The sequence below is a fragment of the Schistocerca nitens genome, chromosome 5 (assembly GCF_023898315.1).
Source record: "Schistocerca nitens isolate TAMUIC-IGC-003100 chromosome 5, iqSchNite1.1, whole genome shotgun sequence".
In the NCBI taxonomy this organism is placed as follows: Eukaryota; Metazoa; Arthropoda; class Insecta; order Orthoptera; family Acrididae; genus Schistocerca; species Schistocerca nitens.
In genome coordinates this window covers 352,326,550-352,348,701 of record NC_064618.1, presented here as the reverse complement: position 1 = coordinate 352,348,701, position 22,152 = coordinate 352,326,550, and the positions used below count along the sequence as shown (strand labels likewise).

The following is a 22,152-nucleotide window of genomic DNA, read 5'->3' as shown; positions in this document are numbered from 1 at the left end:
AAAAACGCAGGTGATATCCGTTTGACCTATGGTAGCGCCATCTAGCGGGCCAACCATAGAGCCATCTGGTTTCCCCCTTCAAGCTAGACGAGTTTCGTTGTTTGTAGTTTTTTGTTTGACGCTTATTTCGTGAGATAGTTGGCACGGTCTCGATCAGTGGACCACCCTGTATAACTTCACTTTTGGGCAGACCAATTTCCCATTTGGTTACAACAGCCGTAGCCATGGCTGCCCACAACAGCCTCACTCAGGCTCAGTAAATGGCGCAGAATCTAACTTGTCTGCAACTTTCCCGCTAGAGGGAGACACCGAAGACTTCAATTGCGACAACGTCGCCACAGCAAGAAAACGGAGGACGACTGATTCACGCTATGCGCTGCGGCGTGCTCTTCAAAGCTAACTTTACTACTGCTCACTATTATTAGTGAAATATATTTCAGGACTTAGAATGTCTTGCTCCTCTTACAGTCTTATCGCTGAGCAATTTTTATCTCATAACACTGTTGGGGTTGGGTTGTTTGAGGGAAGAGACCAAACTGCGAGGTCATCAGTCCCATCGGATTAGGAAAGGTCGGGGCAGGAAGTCGGCCATGCCCTTACAAAGGAACGATCCCGGCATTTATCTGGAGCGATTTAGGGAAAACACGGAAAGTCTAAATCAGGATAGCCGGACGCGGGACTGAATCGTCGTCCTCCCGACTGCAAGTCCAGTAAGCTAAACACTGCACCACCTCACTCGGTCCCATAACTCTGCCTTCTAGTGCTTCACCTGCTGTAGGTTTCCAATCGCTCGTGGTTATTAGATTTCCGTCTCCCTTTACAATCTAAATTTCCCACTCATTTCCCTCAGAACTTCGTCTGCCCCGCCATCTTCTCATCATGACGTTAATACGTATACCTGTGTGTTTCATAGCGTTGGTTTCGTTTCTATTGTGATGAGAGTAATTGTATGACTAAACTGTTCACAGATCCTCACTCTTTGCTCTGTCTCTCTTATCTTAACGAGTCCTCCTCCCGCTATACCATTCTGCTGTTACCCTCTATTCACCTGTACAGGTATTTTTACTTTATTTCCATTACATTTCAACTGATGCCTACTACGTACATCGAGAATCATCCTTTAAATTTATCTTTTCAGATAGTCTGATATTCCTACCATGATACGATTTTGGATATTCCACTCTCCGATTCATAGCATGTTATCCTATCTTGGATTTCAACCTTGATCTGATGAGTATCATCCCCTTGGAGGTCTGTTCCTGGAGTCAGAGTGGCAGGCTACTCTGGAATCGTTAGGCAATGGAGAGATATAACTTTTTCAATGGATACACTTTTTATGTAACTTTTATACTGTGGCTTTTTTGCCATTTGCGTCCTCTTACGTTGCTCAGTGTTTATTCTTCCGCCTCTCGGGTGAGTTCCCCAGTCAAAGGGTAAGATAGTGCTTTGCACATGTATCCGTTCCTCGCTCTCTTTCGATAAGCTGGTTGGCAGTTGCGGCTAGCTCCCTATACCAGATCCCTTCGGCTGCCACAGTTGGCCATAATTCAGTGGCAGGAATGAAACAAAATACCTTTGATTTAATAGTCAAACACAGTGATACCTCCGCTACAGTTTCTGGGCAGTGTCTGTTCAACCTAAGCACACCTACTTTACGACAGTAGAGGGCGTCATGTGCCACAGAAACAAGACAAGGGTAACGCAAGTGAAGATCATACCTTGAGCAGGCAGATGTCGTTCCAGTAGGACCATTCATCAAAGTTCTCGTGAAAGATGGTTGCGTTCACTCCCACCACCACACCAGTTTCGGGACCATACGTGGTGGAGCCTGCATGGACAAACAAGGCCTCCAGGGTGGCTCTGAAACAAAAAGAAACAGCCTGCATTACTGCGCAGTTAATGAAACGGTTGAGATGTATTCTGTATGACAGCAACGCGGTCGCTATTTGTCGTCTTAAGTGGTGTATCACACTAAGCCCGGAACGTAGAGTAGTTTCTTGACTGTTCTCCACACGTCACGGGAATTTAAACCCTACTTGGAACCAGTTTAGTATTTATATTATCCTGGAAAGTAGCCTTTAAAAAGAGGACTGTTTAAGCATGACTCAAGAGACTGTTAAATCAGACATTAATATTGCTAATTATCTGATATATGGCGACATCATTCTGGAAATATTTCTTCCATCTTCATTCATTCCTCAGTTATGAAACTAATTTTCGTATTTAATTAAAGGATGATGATCGATTGCTGCAGAGAATTAGAAAGAATCAGCAATAGCAACTTCCTCATCATCATAAGGCTATTTGTGCTAATCGTGTCCAAGTAATTCCCCCTTCCAGCACATGTGAACCTGCAGCATAGTTAGAATACATATGTTTCATAACAGTTCACACAGGAAATTGAACTGGACGAGTCAAGTGATTTGATTTATAAACGCCGGTGGCGTCCACCTAAACCTATTTCCAACGGGTATACTGCTTTTTATTGTTACAGGGATCTGATTTGACAATAGGTCTTCAATAATCAGAGACGTTACATCATGTCATGTTTATATGAGCACGATTGTGAACGTAAGCAGTCACACCCTCTTGAAACAAAAAATTAAATTATGCTAGACGATTTGTCCGACAGTCTCACCTACAGTTTTGTACAGACTTCCTCTCCTGTGATACACATAGAAGACGTAGTAAAGCATATAGATAATAAGACACATAAATCAGTCAGGAAAGATATAGCAAAACTTAATGCCATTAAGGAAAATCAATGGATTGGACATTTTCAAGAGTGGCTATGCATATAGGATGAAGCTGGGTACGATGTACATTTTGACGAGGGAAACGAATCTGTAAATATCGACAGGATGATAGTGGATGAACTACAGAATATTGAAAATTGAAAATGTGAAAGCTGCAGGATTAGATGGAATAAATGCAGACGTACTGAAATATGCAGGAAGTTACTTTTATCAAAGAGTCTTCTACTTTATCAGTCGGTGCTGGCAAAACTGCAAATTCTCATATTTGTGGAACACAGCGGACGTTATCTCCCTTTGCTAATTGGGCTATAGAACAGAATCTGGCTACTACTGCGGCATGAGTTGATTGAACAAGGCATATAAGATCTACTAAAAAATGCCTCAACTTATTTCTCATTCAATGACCAGTATTTTAAACAAGTGGACGGTGTCGCCATGGGATATCCTCTGTTTTACTTGGTGGCCAACTATTTAGCGGAAGACTTTGAGGAAAAAACGCTACTGCCAGTAAATCTCAATCCTTCCTGCTTCTGGTGGTGTGAGGACTACGTATTTGTAGTATGGCCCCACGGAATAGAGACATTACTTGTGTTTCTCCGGCATCTGGATTCACTCCATCCAAATATATGGTTCACAATCGAAATGGAAAAAGGTGGCATTTTACCATCCGTGGATGTCATAGTCAGAAGGAAAGCTGATGGCACACTGTGACATAGTGTTTATCAGAGATCATCTCTTACGGAACTATATTTGCAGGATACAAATTGTCATCACTCTGAGCAACACAAGTGTCTTACCCTCTATGGTGCATAGAGCACATGTGGTCTCAGGTGCCGACAGTCTTCCTGGTGGGCTACAACATGAAAAGCGGTATCAAACAGAATGGCTGTTCCGAACGACAGATACGCCATGCATTTCGTTCTAAGCAAATTCAGTGGAGGGATGTAAATGAAGGGGCGACGGCATCCGCTACAACGACATTCTTGCCCTATTTTAGCGGCATGTGTTCAAGAATAGAAAGAATCTTCAAAAGGCACGACATCACTTGTGTTTTTCGGCCACCAGAAAAATAGATTTCTTGCGGCCATTCAAAGACGACCTTGGCCTTAGGAAACGTGTCGTGTTTAAGATCACATGTCAGAGTAAAAAATCTTATGTTTGGCAGACATGCCGAACCGTAGAAAAACATTGCGTCGAACACCATCGTCATACATGCCTAGTGCAATCTGATTAATCAGCGGCAGTGAAGCATTGCTTGAATAAGGGGCACCGGTATTGTGTTGTTAAGGATGCCATACATATCCGACAATGGACAATATTTCAACAAGGCTGCAGGTTTTCAATAAACGCCTCCTGGAATTCGGCACTGGCTGCGATTAAATCAAAACAGGGTAGACAAGAACTTCCTATTTAAGACGCGACGCAGCGCATTGCTGAGATTTAATTCAGCTTCTAACCACAGGAGCGTCCAGCAGCACTGTCAATGCCCACAGACAAGGCTGGAGAGTCTTTCTGCGACTCCTGCAGGGTGCACCAGGAGCGCCAATTTCCTCCAACTGTGAGCGTCATCCCACACACACGTAATGCCTGATCCTGGCCTCATAAATTTCGACGTTGCTGCGCGATTATCATCCGTCGTGCATTGCAGCAGTGGCAGCAGCAGCTACCATCACCTGTGGAGCAGTTGCATAAATGAAATATTGTGCATATTACATAATACGATCTGCGGTAACACCGAGAAGTGTATTTGCAGCAGATCTGTCGGGAAAGCCTGAAAGGTCACCTATTTTGTATTTAGGTTTAGTATCTAGAAAATTTGTTAAATAAACAGTTTTCATAAAGATTGTTTTTTTTTCTTTTGTTTACTTCTCTTGATTTCTGTTCTATTGTTGAATATTTTGTGTTGTTATATTCATCAAGTAGATTTTTAACTGAACTCATCCACCTACAATTTTCTTGTAAGTCGAATTTCTTCCACATCCTTTCTTTCAATATTCTATTAAATCTTTCAACAATGGACACCTTTAATTCAGAAACCGTTGAAAAATGATTAATCTTGTATTTTTTCACTAAGTCTTTAAAGTCTTTATTACACATTTCTTTACTGTTAACTGTTTATAAATTTCTTGATTGTATTGACCTGACTATTTTTGTGAAGGAATCGATTACAATCATACTTGCTTTACCTTTAACTAGGAAAGACCAAGTAAATTTAAAAGAAACTATGACATTAGTTAATAAATACTTACATAATTTATTTTTGATATTCCTTTCAAATTACCTGAATCCATCTCGACTAGATCTGATTGTATAAATCATCAACACTAAGAGAAATTACAATGCTTCTTTAAAAATTTTTTCTCAGCACTTTATGTAACTCATTTATAATTACTCCATGTATATTAACAGTTTTCAGTCTATCAACTAAAAAGCTTTTGTAGCAAGTTTACCCTTTTTAGTTTTAGAGATTCAAGAAACACCTTGAATTTTTTGTCTTCTATTTGTAGTTGTTACCCTTTGAGAATTATTTGTTTCACTTCTAACAAAAGAAGTGATAATTCTGGGGATCGAATAATTGTCCATTTGTATAGATGAAAATTTAAAAAATTATTGCCCTAACCTATCATTTCATTTGATTCTAACAATAGTTCACCAAATAATTTTTTTTTTAAAATCTACATGTACAAAATCTGTTAATCTTATGTCTCAAATTACTGAATTATGTAATAATTTTCTTGATTGGTTACAATTGGTTTGTTTGTTAAGACTATGAAGTACACTTTAAGTAATATTAAAATTGTTAGAATCTAACATTTACATTTTCACCAATAATAGCTTCTTTAGTAATAAAAGCATAGTCATTTAAAGGGTGCATTTTCTGTTCATTTCTAGCAATAATCTTCATTTGCACAATAAATCAGTCAAATCTAAAGGCTGTTAATTCAATTAAACGAATTCAAAGTAAATACCTAGGAATTACAATTATGAACAACTTAAATTAGAAGGAAAATACAGAAAATGTAGTGGGGGAGGCTGCAGATTTTTGTCAGGACACTTAGAAAATGTAGCAGATTTATGAAAGACACTGTCGATACTAAGCTTGTCCATCCTCCTTTTGAATACTGCTGTGCAGTGTGGCATCCTTACGAGATAGGATCCATGGGTTACACTGAAAAGTTCGAAGAAGAGTAGCACATTTTGTATTATGGGGAAATAGGAGAGAGAGTGTCAGCAAAATGATACAGGATTTGGGGTGGACATCATTAAAACAAAGGCATTTTTCGTTGTTGCAGAATCTTCTCAGAAAATTTCAATCACCAATTTTCTCCTCCAAAGACGAAAACATATTGTTGGCGCTGATGTACATAGAGAGAAACCAATCATCATAATAAAGTAAGGAAAATCGGAGCTCGCATGGAAAGGTTTTTCCTTAGCACTCTGTGAGACTGAATATTAGAAAATCGTTTGGAAGGTGATTTGATGAACCCTCTGCCAGGCACATAAATGTGAATTCTAGAGTATTTATGTAGATGAAAATTCAATTATTTGTTTATCACAGATGCTTCAAAGACTGCTTATTTGACTTATTACAGTGTTAAATCAGTTTTTGAGAAGTAATTCTTAAAATTTTTTAATTTTTCTTTTTTGTAAACTGATTAGTTAAAATAGTTTTATTAACTTCATTAATGTTTTCATTATAATCTCTTTTGAGGATGTAATTATTGAATTTCGTTAAAATATTTGAATATTCATTATTTGAAATGACATTTTAAATTCGTTTTTATTGACAATTTTTGAACTGAGTGATAATACTTATGTATTCAGGTTTGTAACAGGATTTTTTAATTCTTTTTCTGAAAGCTGTTTATAAACATCTGTTTCATCGATTGGATCTTTTACACTTACTCTTATTCTAGTAAGAAACCTAATGCAACTTTTAGTTCAATTAAAAATACTACTTAATTCTTTATGAAACTGATTTGTTAAATTTTCTAATTCTTTGTCAAATTCATTTGTTAATTTTTCTAATTCTTTACAAAATGTGATTTTAATATTGGTTTTATTTTTTATTTCTTTATGAAACTGATTATCTAAATTATTTATTTTGGAATTAATATTACCTGATTCATTAAGTATGTCATGTATTTTAATTTTTGAGTCAATTTTTTATGTACTTAACATTTGTCTTAATTCCTTAAATGTCCATTTAAAACATTTCATTGAACCTGCAACAACTTGATAATAGTTCTAAGACAAATAGACACTAATGACTGCTAATAAATTCGTTAAATCTGTAGTCTTTCAACTTAATAACATAGTTCATTTTTTCTCAATAATTTTACTAAGTGTTTGGTATATTACCACCAACTTAATCAAAAAAAGAATTGCAATTTTTTTGATTTATTATGACAAACCCAGTGAGTACAGTCAGATTGGATATATCTAAATCGATTATTCCACAGTCACGATTGTTGGGTAATTTGTCAGTCATGAATACATCTCAAAAATTTTTCTTTTGTAACTGTTTAACTAATTCTTCTATATCAATATTAGATGCAGGATTATTTCATTAGTTCTTTGAAATTTCTTTTACTTTTTTCATCCCTTTTCCTTTCTTTCCCACAGTTGAATTATGTCTTTTTTGGCCTTCTAAGTCTTTAGCAATTTTTGGTTTAGTCTGAACAGATGAAACAACAGAAAAAATACCACCAATCAACGAACCAATCACAGCTTGGCTTGCCAATGAAATGGGTTAAAGTCATCCTTTGTGTTTTGTTAATCCAGAATCTTCTTTCTTTTTCTTTAGATGTTCAACATCTTTTTCGCTACAGGAATACCTAGTAATAAATAAATTCCCATTAGTTTTTTATCTCCCTTTCTTTTTTGAGTATTAGTTAAACATTATCGATACTACTTAGTTGTTCATTGATTAATTTAATTTCAAATGATTTTGGTTTAGTTTTACCACTTGGAAGTAAAGTCTAAACTATAGTAAAGTTAATCACTTATAGAGATGAAAATGAATAAAGAATTTCATAAAGCCCATGCTTTACCATCATTTCAGCACCCATTCCTAACTTTCTTTTCCCTCACATTATTCCTGTGACAGTGGTTGCCACCAATCTTTCACAAAATGAAGCATCTACAGAATACATTCTTTCTTCTGCAGTTAATTGAAGTTCTTTATTATCAGTGCGTATTTTTTCAAATTTTTACTCTCTATATAAAAAATTTCGTGTTTTTTACAGGCTATGTCTAATGGATTAATTTCTTTATCTTCTCTAGATTCTAGATTCTTTCTTACAAGCTTGTTCCAGCGGCAATAATTATGACCAGGAGTATGCAATTTAAAAGACAATTTATTAATTAAAGCAGTAAATAATCGTTTTCTATATTTTTGAAATTTCCAGAACGTTTGAGGAGGGGTACTCACAAAACTATTTATTTATTAACATTTGAGATATTCCAGCATATTCATTGTAGTAATCCTTATTTCCAGCTGATTCTGCTCTTTGAATTACAGATAATCAGCAATTAATTTGACTAACATCATTCATCCAAACATTTTCAATTGGTTTTTGTGTAAATTTTCTAGTTAACCCTTCACCAATTTTTGTAATGTATCATCAAGGTTTCTTTCTGAAAAACCAGGAAAAAATTCTTCAAAAACTTTCATCAACTTATTAAATTTATTTCCTTTTCCTGATTTTATTTTATTTGGATTATTTTCATAATATACTGCACAGGAATGGAATAAAATATTAGCATAATTTTGTAAATCAAACAAATAAAATTTTATACCTGAACCATTTGTAGGAGACTTTTATTAGTTAAAAGATTCATTAATCCATTAGTAACTTCACATATTCTTTTCCCAACTGTTAATTTATTACCATAAAACTTGACTGGTAATTTTCCACTTTATCTAAGTCTGTCAACAGGTATTAATACAAAAACCATACTTCACTATAGTTGATAAATTCTAACATTCTCCCACTTGTATTTCATTTTTGGTTATTCTATGACTGTAAAACATCGCAAATTTCTAGAATGAATATATCTGATTTACTTTCCGATACATTTATTAGAATAATTTTCTACTATTTTTAGTAAAAGCTGTAATTTTTTTATTAATTTTGTCTTAAATTTTTTTAACGTTTTCATAATTTTTTGATATTTAGGTTGATGCTTAGCTTTTAAAAACTTGTAATTATTTATTCATTAAAAAAACTAACATACACATTAAAGTATAAGAATTTTAAATAGTTACTATTGAAAGTGATTTTAAATTGTTTATGGCTAAATAAGACAGACTTGTATAAGTTTAGGGTTCAATGTTCAAGTTATTGAACCCAATAAAGAACAATTGGTAATCATTTACCAAAAATAACACCATTTGAATTAATAAATACAAATTTTAATGTGGACATTGGAATGTTTGTGAAACTTACTGGCCGTTTTCAATGAGATACTAATATTATTTCTTCATTGAAACTAAATGATGAATTCTGAAGACCTACAATTTATGAATGAAATTACCCACTAAATATTCCAATTTTTGATACTATTCAGAATTTATAACTGACAGAAAATGACAATTTGATTGACTTCAACAATTCTGCAGTTAGAGTTGTTTTAAAAATGTTTTAATAAATTTTTCCTTTATAAATTTATAAGATTGAAAGTTACCAATTTTACTAGTTTCCCATTAATGAAAAACTAAGAATAATTCAAATATTCAAAACAATGGAATAGAATTTATTATTAATAGTGGCGACAGATTGATTCATTCCAATCATTCCAACTTTATATGGATATCAGTATTATTCAAACCAATGGAACAGATTATCCAATGTATGACAAAAAATGTGACACAAAAATCCGATAGTTATTTGTTAAAACTGTTCTATTTTATCACAGTTAACAAAGTAAACAATATTCCGTGTAGAATTGGACATCTATTTATTTCTTCATCAGTTATTTTTTGATTAACTTTGTCTCTAGCAATAATTAACTTACAAGGACATACTCTTAATAATAAAAAAATAAAAAGTCAAAAAACGGAGTACTTATCTCTTAGAATTACATGGCAGATTTTTTAGATTAAAAGGAAAATGTATGAAGTAGATTTAACAGTAATTTTCACTTGGAGTTCAAACTCTGGAGATTCTATTCTTATATGGGCTGATCATAATCGAAACTGGAATGGAAACAGTGGAGACACTTCCAAAAGAAGGTAAAATTGTTGTAGAATCAATGGGAATTCCTGTTCAAGTGGTAAAATATGAACTGGAATATTAACTCGAACCAGAAGAAGAAAGAGTGAAAAATCAGAAAATTCCCATTTGTCTGTTTGAAGCACAAACCATTGAAATTACCAGATAAAGTGAAAAAAGAAATTTTGAACTAGATATTACTAATTATTGTAATTATGCAGAATGGGATATGCTTTACTTTACTGTTGTTGTTATCCTAACTAATCGAAAAATATTCAGTTAATTGGTTCATCTTTATTCGATCATGTTAAATTAAAAAATACCTATATAAAGAACAGAAGAAAAGAAGATTTTGGTCAAGAAATATGGAATCTTGATACACTGAACAACTTTTTAAAAGCTTACAAAGCTTCTCATGGTTTTAAAAGAATAACACAGTTACATAACAACATTAATACAAATCGCTTACTTTTATGGAAAATTATCCTGTGTATGTAGAAAATGTGACTAGGCAAATGAATGGTTTTAACTACACAAAAAGAAACTAGGAAGTTACATGCCACTTTTAATGAAAACATACTGAATGATATACATGTATATGTAATTATGTGTGGTAAAAAGAATTTAACTTATGATTCACAACATAGAATATTAATAGAAAATTGTTAAACTGAATGACTTAGTATTTTATTTATTAAATGATATTTTGAAAACACTTGTTACTTCCTACAGTATGTAAATTTTATTTATGTGTTTGTATTATAGACTGGTTTTCAAGAAACGGTCTATAAAATATTAAATTAAAAAAAAATTTGAATTGGGTTTGAAAAAATTAAATATGGTTTTATAGTGAAAAACACATTTGATTTTCGTTTTAACTGCGACAGAAACTCCAAATTAGTTCTACTGGCACAGTTGTATAAAAATTAAGACACCTGTGATAGCTAACACTACAGGCTGCATTAGTGAGTCAGACCACAGCTAACTGAATGGCATTCTATTGGGGACTACTGCTGATACGAAAAAAGCTGCACAACGACGCCAGTCAGTCACTACACCACAGGATGCATCCAGAGTGAAAATCTCAACAACGGAGCAGGAAGGCAAAGACATTGCAGTGTATTTGGCCCAGTTACTTCACATCCGAGCTACAGACTGTAGTGGCTTACACGATTAAATCTGACACTGTAAGTCCAAAAATGTACTGGCCTACATAGTCCAGAAAGTGACACTGTCTGGACTCCACTTCTGCTAGGTGCTGCCCTGCTGCTGGTACCAATTCTAATACTGTAGACTTGGTGCCCTCTAACCAGCAGGTCACATACCTGCTGTCAACCTGCCACCGTGGAGGTCTCTGGTTCTCGTCTGGGGCCAATGCGGCCACACATATATCCTAAGCTCCTACCTGGCTGTCTCTGCACTGAGCAGACATTTCTATGGTGAGCTTCCCCTTCTATAGGAAGTCCACATTATGATCTAAAGGACCACAGTGCACTTCATCTGGGGCTACACGGTCACTTGTACATGGTGCGGCTGCTCCTCTGGGATGCAGACTTGCTAATGTCAGCTGCCTTCTCTTGCTGATTCCTTCCTCGCCTGCTCTACCCAGTGGGCTGCATGCTGATCATAGTGTCTTCCCTGTCGGCAGTGTACAGTTCACATCTGAACGGCGTTGGCCTCCTTGGGCGTCACCACGACTGTTGTGGTACTATTCAATATTTGTGCGGTTTGTAAGTGCCAATTCTCTGAAGACACTTCTGATGTCTACAGACATTCATTCATTATGTCACTGCTACCCTTCCTGGGTGGTGGACTACGCATATGGTGACCTCCAACTCCCTCCAACCGCCAACACCCTAGTGGCCAACCTGACTGTCGTTATAGTTATTTACAAAATCTGAATAAAAGTGTATTGGAACATATTCTTGTTTGTCGATATAGGTATTTTTTCTATCTATTTTTATCCATTTACTCGGCTAAGTAGTTTTCAGCAAAGATTAAAACTCAGTATGTCCACAGAAATCAAGTCATGGAGCTAGCGAGAAAAGATGAAGAAGATTAATCTTCTTGGCTTTGTAAAAACTCCCATCAGATGTTTCATCGAGATTGCGCTGTTTGTCTTTTCCCGTCCATGATAGAGAGAGGACGTGGGTTTCTGCTTTATTTCACCAATAATTTGAAATACGTTAATTCTTGTAGTACAAAGTCAACTTCATTTACTAGTTCCTTATTTCACCTGATCTGTCTACGTTATCAGTATCTGTGATACTTCAGAGAAGCAAGAAATGTAGGCAGAGGTAGCTGGACGCCGCAACATGGTCTTCAAAGAAGAAGAGAAGGTAAATAATTTCAAGGCTCGGAAAACCATCAGGTAATAATTTAAAATTATATGTTACAGATTTTTGGTGTATACGAAAATCATAAGCCTGACTGTCTGGAATGTGCGTCGCTGTGCGTAAACTAGCTGGGACACACGCTCCCGAGCGAACTCACTATTGTTGCCCCTCTTGTGCGGCGCCAGTAAATTTCCATCGCACTTATTATTCTTAAAACTAATAATAAAACAGTAGAGTAAAAAATTAAGTTTTATAAAACTGTCAGCACCAGTAGCATACGACACCATTACTACATGGAATTGTGAGTCACATAAATATGATGAAAAACGACAGCATAATGCAAGCACGAGATTTGAGATTCTGGAAGAGAGTAAAGGACTGGGCAATTAGAGATTGAATAAAGATTGAATATGCTCGAAAAGCGCTGAATGAACACGCTATTATTGAGAAAACAACCGAAAGAAACTCCAGAATTACAACTCTTAGGACAGGAGAGTCGTAGGTGGACCGAAGAAATTATGAACACAGACTCTATTAAGACGGAACAGGAAGATGTCTAATGCCTGTTTGGAGGATGACGCCCATGAGCCTGTTCAACTACCACATTTTTCGTTTAGTCACATACACTTGTGAGCCGTGTATCGACTCGTGCTACACCTTGTATTTAGATTGCATTGGTTTTCCTTTTCCTCCCCTGACATGTTTGTTTGATATATTGTGTGTCATTAGCTGGCTGCTTGGTTATCTTTCCCTCTGCTATTGATATCTGCGTTTGCTTCCGGGAAAATACTATGGAGGAAGTGAGGTCTTTGACCGGTTGTAACCTGGTGTGGTGGCGCGGAATTAGGGGCGTTGTGCGCTCAGAGAGTCTGGTGGACCCGGGAGGGCAGCGTGGCTCTCCAGCGCGAAGCAGGCGTGGTCGGTTGTATGATGTATGTCGGCTGTGTGTAACGAGCGGATCGAGTTGACGGAAGAGCTCCCCGCGGGTTGGTTGTATACAGAATCGCCCCACGCGTAGTTGCTGTTCATTTCACCTTGGTGGGACGTTGACAAGCTTCTTTAAGTCCTCCGTTTCAACACTGGAGTTTAAAAAGGAGACACCTAACATGAAGGAGCGGTCACTACCCGTCAACGTTGCAGAGAAGACGTGAACTCCGGTGACAGGGCGTGTTGTCGCGTGACTGTGGCGTGTTGGGTACACTGGCGACGCGTGCGCGGTCGGATGTGTGGACCCTTGCCATCGGAAGTCATGTACTGCCTGTTAGAGCGTAATTGTAAGTTAAGTTAGTGGAAGGTTTAATCATTAAGTAATAAGTATGCGTAACCAGTGGCACTTCTGCCTTGTGGTCTCAGGCGATCGGGTTCCTCTCTCCGGCACTGGTGTAATTGAAGAGAGTGATCTTTCCTCCTCCTCTCGTTACTGCCCGATGGGAGGTGTAGTTTTGGCAGTTTAATTGTTTCGCTATTCTGTCGTGTGTTATCAGTAAATTCATGCTTCTTGTTGGTTGATTATGTGGTCGCCCATTCAGGACTGTGTGGTATAATGTTTCCTTGCACGAGGTTTGCTCTAATTCTGTCAGCAAGTTAAGCCATCTTATTACAAGTTTTCGCTCGCTAAAAGACGGTGCAGTGACCAGCCTGAGAGTGGCAATTGTGTTTACGGGCGTATTTAAATTGGTCAGTATTCTGCCTAGCCTGAGCATCCCTTGAGTGTGCGATTTGTGGCCGCCTTACACGGGTCCGAAATATCTGTTATGTTCTAATGATATTCCAGGACACTTTTGTTTAAAAACTTTTTTAAATTCCCCCATTCCTTTATTTCCATTAATCGTGTGTTTGCCGAGACCTTTGATACTTTTTTCTTTTTTAATGGCGGTGTTGCTAGCTTCACTACCTCACTGTACTTTATTAACAAAGTTCTGTATTTACTTTAGTAGGCTGTTTACTAATGATCTTTACATTTTTTAAACTGTTGTATTGCCATAAATTACTTGATTGCCGTTAGCGGCGTGTTTTGAAAGGCTGTTATTGCTGTAGTGCTACCTTCTGTGTTTTTTTTAAAAGAAATTTTTTTAGATTGTGGTATCGCTATGAATTACTTGATTGCCGTTAGCGGCGTGTTTTGAAAGGCTGTTATTGCCATACTGTTAGCTTCTGTGTTTTTTTTTTTTAATTTTAAACTGTTGTATTGCTATAAATGACTTGATTGCCGTTTTTTAAAAGAAATTTTTAAACGATTGCAGAGCTGTAAATTACTTGATTTGCGTTAGCGGCATGTTTTGAAAGGTTGTTTATTGCCATACTGTTACTACTATTTTTTTTAAAAAAAGAATTTTTTTAAATTGTTGTATTGCTATAAATTACTTGATTGCCGTTAGCGACGTGTTTAAAAGGCTGTTTATTGCCGTACTGCTAGTTTCTGTAAGATATGAATAAAACATTTGTGTGTGAAAATCTTAATTCGACAGTAAACTACTAGAAATTTGTCCCCGTTTCCCAACTTGTGGTGTGGCTTGTAGTAGCCGTAACCACTGTGTGTTTCAATTAGTTCCTTATACAAAAGTTTGTATTATGAAATTTAGTTACTGAGTCACTCCTCAAGAAATAGTTCATAAATTCTTTCTGTATACAAAATTCAATCACAATCACGTTTAAAACACGTAAATTTTCTTGTACATGAATGTATCTCCTCGCAGTCTGTACTGACGAGAACTCATAGTACTTCACTAATAACATCACAATGATCAACGCATGATAAGCGGCACGGTGATGCAAAAAGCAATGGAAACCACTGCATTAATAATGTCTCCCCACAGGACATGTTGTGGCCTGTAATAGAAAAAGTGTCATGATGACCTCTCCATTGGCAAATGTTTCCAGACAAGTCACCCTTCGGATCCCTGGGAGACACCTGCCAATGGGAAGGTGACCATGAGAAAAAGATTCGATAACCAACGAAAGGGTAAAGTTCTATAAGTCGGTGATTGGTATGTCAGAAGTTTTAAGGGATTTTATTATAATCCTAGTATAATTATTGTCATCATGGATGAGACTTCATGTAGTAAACAAGCCAATCAAAAGCTGTGGAGAGAAAAGTTTCTGGAGGAAATTTTGCAGAGTGAAAACAAAAAGTCTTCTCATTATAATGTGTTATCAGGAGACGATTATGCAGACTTCGTTAAACAAGTAGAAAACGCGGAAAAGTTGGAAAAAAGAATATCATTACAAAAAATAACAATAAAACGATTTGTTGTTTTGAAAATTGGTGATGTGAAAATCCTCATTGCACTGTGTGAGGGGAACATAAAATATTTTATTCCAGCTGATGAACTTCATGATGTGATTTATGCAGCTCATGTAGCTGTGGGTCATGGTGGTCGCGATAGGATGTTATCCAAGACATCAAAAAATATGCCAATATTACAGAGGAAATGATATTCCTCTATTTATCAATGTGTGATGTTTGTCAACAAGACAATAAAGAAAAGAGGGCTAGTTTCAAAGTCAATTCTCCATTCGGAAATGAATAGCAGATGCCAAGTCGATCTGATTGATTTCCAAACACAACCAGACAAGTGAATGAGCAAATCTTTGGTCAGAACTGAAAATTTTACATGGGAAACCAAGGCACAGCTAAAGTCAGGGTTCTGTTGAACGTGCCAACCAAGACATTGAAAATATGAGTTCTTTGTTAAAGGACAACAATTAGATGAAGTGGTTGGAAGCATTGAGGTACGTGCAATATATGAAAAATCGAGGTTACCACTCTGGTATAAAACAATCACCTTACAAAGCATTGTTTGGAATCTGACCTAGGGTAGGACTTTCCACTTCCTCGTTGCCTCGAGAAATCATGAATCATATTCAGGATGAAGATGACCTAAAGAAGGCAATCGAAGATGACAACAATACTTTGTAATAGTACAAAGACAGTTATGATGATAACATTGTGAAAACTGACACAAGCGACATTTTATCACTAGACAAATTGCAAAAAAAAAAAAAAAAAATTAAAAAGCAAGCTAAAAACATGAAAGCTTCCTCTGACAAATCCTATTCACCAGTTGGCCTTGGAGATAACGTAACCATACCTATTTCAGCTGTAGATAAAGGGAGAGGTGACCTTCAAAACGTAATTGGAGTAATACTTCAAAAGACTGATGAGAACCTCTACATAGTTGGCACCAAACATGGCTACTTCAAAAACATTATTGCAGATACAATTTTATTAAAATTTTCTATAATTTTTGTAATAAAATATTAATAATGTTTTAAACATTGTTTTTATTTTTTTAGAACTGATTTAGACATCTGCATTTAGAAGGTTTTTGGATGTGGGAGATATTAACAAGGATATTGAAAGATCTTAATCAGCAACAGTTACAAAACATTATCATATCAGGGCAAGGCTTTGTGAAATTTCAGTTTCATGAAAAACTGTACAACAAACAAATGCAATTGTAAGGAAAAAAAGTACTCTGCAGTTCTAAGTGCCACCAAAGTAAACCATGCAAAAATAAGTAGATAAGCAAATTGCAGATAAGATGATTTCTGTGGATGGATATATGTAAGTTGATCTAGTAAAAGATGTCAAACTACTGATTAGTTAATAAATAACTAAAATATTGACTATTTTTTTCTATTCCTTCATTCAGTTTACTTTGAAAAGCTTAGAGAAGATACAAACTAGGTGAAATTAGTTCAGACTAGGATGTACCAGTTTATCCTAAAGCATATGAATTCCAACAAGGATAAACTGATTCGGCCTGGACTAAACTGTTTTATCCTATTGGTAACAGGATGAACGAGTTAGACCTAGGTGAAACTAGTTCATCCTAAAATCGGGTTTAGCCAGTAACACATACATAAATTAATACTTGTTCCATAGATCATGCATACCACATTTCATAATGATGTGGAACATGTCACTTTAAGAAAAGTTTTCTTTACAAAAAATAATTAATATTTTTTGCAGTTGCTACTTTATACCTAAAAATTCATCTGTTGAGAGGAAGGAGTAGTCATTCAGAAATTATTTTAATTTACTTTTAAATGTTGGTTAGCTATCTGTCAGACTTTTAATACTATCTGGCAAAAGACGAAATATTTTTGTAGCAGCATAGTTCACCATTTTCTGAGCACCAGTGAAATTTAATCCAGAATAGTGAATATCATCCTTTCATCTATTGTTGTATCTGTGCACTACGTTGTTATTTGTTAATTGGGATGGTTTATTAACAACAAACTTCATAAGTGAATATGTGTATTGTGAACGTACTGTGAATATGCTGAGTTCCTTAAATAAATGTCTGAATGGTGATCTTGGGTGGGCTCCAGCTATTATTCTGATTACACTGTTTTGTGCAATGAATACTTTCCGTGTCAATGAGTAATTGCTCTAAAATATGACGCCATATGAAAGTGGTGAATGAAAATAGGCATAGTAGGCTAATTTACCAGTATCTTTATTATGAAAATTTGCAATAACCCTAAGAGCATAAGTAGCTGTTCTTAACCACTTCAGCAGATCATCGATGAATTTCTTCTAATTCAATTTCTCATCAATACACATACCCACAAATTTTGAATAATCTACCTTAGAAACAGACTTCTGTTTATAGCCTATATTTATCAATGGTGTTATGCTATTTACTGTACAAAATGGCATAAACTGTATTCTCTCAAAATTTTGTGAGAGTCCATTTGCAGACCACAACTTAATAATTTTCTGAAAGACATTATTTACAACTTCCTCAGTTGATTTTTGTTGGGTGTCATTACTATACTAGTATCATCAACAAAAAGAATGAGCTTTGCATCTTCATGAATACAGAGTGGCAAGTCATTAACATATATTAAGAACAATAAGAGGCCCAAGACTGAACTCTGTGGGACACCATTCTTGATACCCCCCCCCCCCATTTAGAGGACTCTGCTAAATTTTGCGGACTATCTGTACTGTTAATTTCCACCATCTTCATTCTTCCATATTAATTAAAGCATAGCATTTTCTGTTGAAAAGCCTATCTGAAATCTAAATTGACATAGTGTTAGTATTTCTTCTTTCCTAATATGTGATGCTACTCTTGAATACATTACTTTTCCAAGAATTTTTAATAAAGTTGTCAGAAGTGAGATTGGGCAGTAATTGTCAGCATAAGACCTATCCCCTACTTCATGCAATGGTTTAACAGTAGCTCATTTTATTCTATCTGAAAAAATTCCCTGTTTCAGTGAGCTAGTATATATGTGGCTGAGAATCCTACTAATTTGTTGCGAACAAGATATTAGTACACTGTTGGAAATGCCATCAACTCGATGTGAGTTTTTACTTTTGAGTGAATTTATCATTTTCCTAATTTCATTAGGAGAGGTGGGTTAAATTTCAATTTTTTTCAAATTGCATAGATATTGCATCTTCCATATACTGCCTTGCATTTTCTAATGAATAGTTGGATCCTGTTTTCTCTATAATACTTAAAAATGATCATTAAAAATGTTTTCCGTAACTGACATGTTGTTAACAAATATTTCATTGAGCTTGATAGAAATACAGTCTTCCTGTGCTCTCAGTTGCCCTGTTTCCCTTTTAACAATATTCCAAATTGTTTTAATTTTATTATCAGATGTGGTAATCTGAGACATAATGCACATACTTCTGGACTTTTTAATAACTTTTCTTAATACAGGTCAGTAGTTTTTATAATGTTTCCTGTTTTGGGATCATTGCTATAAGATACATTGCCCTTTTCTGTTTACAAGGTATTTTTATCCATTTAGTAAGCCACAGCTTTTTACATGGTTTCTTACAACTATACTTCAGTGCTTTCTTTGGGAAACTGTGTTCAAATATACTCACAAAGGTATCATGAAATAGGTTAAATATTAAATTCTCTGTACACCTTGTCCCAGTCTAACTGTTGCAAGATTTCCCTAAAATTTTGAATTGTTATATTGTCAGTTGGATGCACTATTTTGGAGGACTGTTTTGCATTACTGTATGGAGCTATGTCATATAGTGTAAATAACTGTGCATGATGATAAGACATACATTCTTAACAGGGAAAGTTTTTATTTGATTAAATTTATCTTGATCTATTAAAACATAATGTATCAGTGTGCTGCTTTCCTGTACCACCCGAGCAGTAAAATCGATAACTGATGTCAAATTGAAAGAACCAAATAATACTTCAAGGTAAAGCTTTCTATCAGAGTCTTTCGGACAATCTACACTGAAATCCTCACAAACAACAATTTTCTTCCCTCTGTTTGACAGATAGCACAACAAAGCTACCTAGTAGTTAATGCCACATAACTAAATTATGTGATGAAAAACATTACAGCATAACGAAACAAACGCAAGACAGTTTATTTCTTGTCTAGTTCTCTGACACAAACAAGTGAAAGGAAAAGTATTATGGGTGCTCGTGCTAACTGTACACGGTAGCAGATTTATCATCTTTTACAAAAAAAAAAAAAAAAAAAAAAAATGGGCTATGAAAATACACTGCTGTAATTCTAGTGCTTTATGATACTTATGGAACGTAAGTACTTAGGGGAACGTGTAGCGGATATGAGGATTGAGGATGATATGTAGATTCACTTTTCAGAAATATCTTGTAGTTATCTGTAGTGGAGGAGAGGAAGAGAACTCCCACTTAACACCATCATATCACATAGTCCAATACAAAGGGAGGCACACTTCAATCGCTGAGTTTAACTGAACACAGAAATTCCTCCCCATTCAAATCTCGAGTTTCTCCGCTGTGTATCTTTACCTCCCTTCTATTTATTATGTCTAATAGAACGAAGTATCTTTATTATAAGATAAACTTGTAATTCATTCAGTAGCGATATTACGCCAGTGGAAAATGAAAACAGAGCACCTCGACGCGAGTGATTAAGGCATGCCATTCTTGAACGTGACACTACGAGAGAACAGTTAATGCGGTTATCAAACGTGCAGCGCTGCAGACAAACCAGGACCCGCGTTATGAGCCAAACGATGTTACAAGGTTCGCAGCAGTTGTTCATCTCCAGAGCCAGTAGCATCCAGCTCGCCCTGGCATATGGAACTATGTCTGTGTCTGCAAACATTATTAACATGCCGCGACAGCTTGCACGTGAACGGTTTGTGGAACTGACTGACTGAGCGAACGCGCGTAGTGATCCTGCGGGAGCTTGGGTGGTCTCACCGCGGAACTGCACTACACTGGGGCGAGATGTCTCCACAGCGCGTCGATGTCGTTGCCAGTGGTCAGCAAAAGCTGCACATTCACGTCAGCCTGGGTCAGGACAGCGGAGACGCACAGATGCACGCCAAGTCTGTCGCACCTTACGAGGTTCCGTATCGGAACACACCTCGACTTCACAGCAATTGATGGACGCTGTTGCTCAGCGAGGCCCATCCGCAACGAGTGCAACGATCCTGTGCGCCTTGAGGGCATCTTCCGCTCACGCCTCAACATCTTGGGGCGAACCTCCTCCGGTATCGCGATAGGTCATTATGGAAGGGCGAATGGACGCGTATCTTCAGCGATGACAGTTGCTTCCACCTCGGTGCCAATTCTGGCTGTACGCTTTGTGTGGCGTCGTGAGGTGAGCGCCAAAGTCTGGAGTGTGTACGACAAGGCACGCAGGGCTAACATCCGTCTTTGTGATTTGGGAAACGTATGTTACAATGGCCGTTCTCCTTTGGTGATCGTAGAGGAAACACTCAACGGCGCACGGTACACCCATAACATCATTCTACTCGTCGTGGTACCGTTCGTGCACCAACAAGGGGATGTGTTTTTCCAACATGAAATTGCACGTCCTCACCCCTCTGCAAGGTGTACGTCAGCTACCTTGACCAGCACGATCCCTAGATCTGTGCGCCATTGAGCATGCTAGGGACTAGATGAAAAGTCATCTTGCACGATCCTCAAGGCAGGTAGGAAATTTGGCCCAGTTGAGGCACCAGGTGAAAACTGCATGATCATTCCGCAAGACTTCATTCGTCACCTCTGTCTACATCTCCCTGGGAAAGCTGCAGCTTGTATTGCTGCAAACAGAGGGTATACAGGGTACTAGCGCTGACATTTCGCACGCCCTGTCGATTTCCCTCAGTAGAGTATGGCTCTCTCGGACTGACTGTTTGTTGTGTACGATCTGAACGGTATGTCAGTAAAATTTTCCTCTTCTGGGTCGACGAACTCATGGTGTTCTTTTTTCCAGTAGTGTGTTTCTAAAACATTGAGGCTTTACCCGGTTGTACAGAAACCAGATGACAGCGCCCAGTTTTCACTCAGGATGGATCCACCACACATAAAATTACCGTAGTATAGGAGGTTCATCTGAAAAAAAAAGAAATGCAAGTTACTAGGGTTTCCAGTATGTTCCGAATAGTTTTATTCTGTATTACCGAGTCTACACGTAAGAATATCTTTCGTTCTGCTGTTTTATCATTTGATTTGCTTATAGCTTTTAGAGGTGAGAAATTTACAATCATTACTTTACATCTAAGTAATACTGCCACTGAGGATTTATTCTTCAAAACAAGTATTTAACTGTTCTATGTGAAATTTAACAGGGAATGGAACATTTGGCTTGTAAAAGGTATATTAGAAGGAAGAACTAAAGCATGAATTATTTTCTTACGATAAAGCAACGACCAAAATTTTCTTCTTCAGAGAAGTTCGGTTATACATTTGTGCTTCAGGATTCATCCTAGTTGTTACGTACTCACCTGAAGATAACAATGAGAGACTCATGACGTAAATCGCCAGCAGGTATGCTGATCAAAAAGAACGCTAATCTACATCTCTTTTATTGGGCAGTATGTACTCTTGATGCTGCTGTGGG

General features: G+C 36.6%; 1 protein-coding gene across 1 annotated transcript in view; it reads right to left on the bottom strand.

Annotated features, from left to right (window-relative positions):
* The window catches only part of LOC126260071 (trypsin-2-like), a 102,805-nt gene that overhangs the window by 56,658 nt on the left and 23,995 nt on the right, over positions 1 to 22,152 (bottom strand). The window contains exons 3-4 of the mRNA XM_049957270.1: positions 21,556 to 21,644; positions 1,719 to 1,860 (exon numbers count right to left, since the gene is read on the bottom strand). Coding sequence (XP_049813227.1) covers positions 1,719 to 1,860; positions 21,556 to 21,644 — 231 coding nt within the window. The remainder of the gene's footprint in view (positions 1 to 1,718; positions 1,861 to 21,555; positions 21,645 to 22,152) is intronic.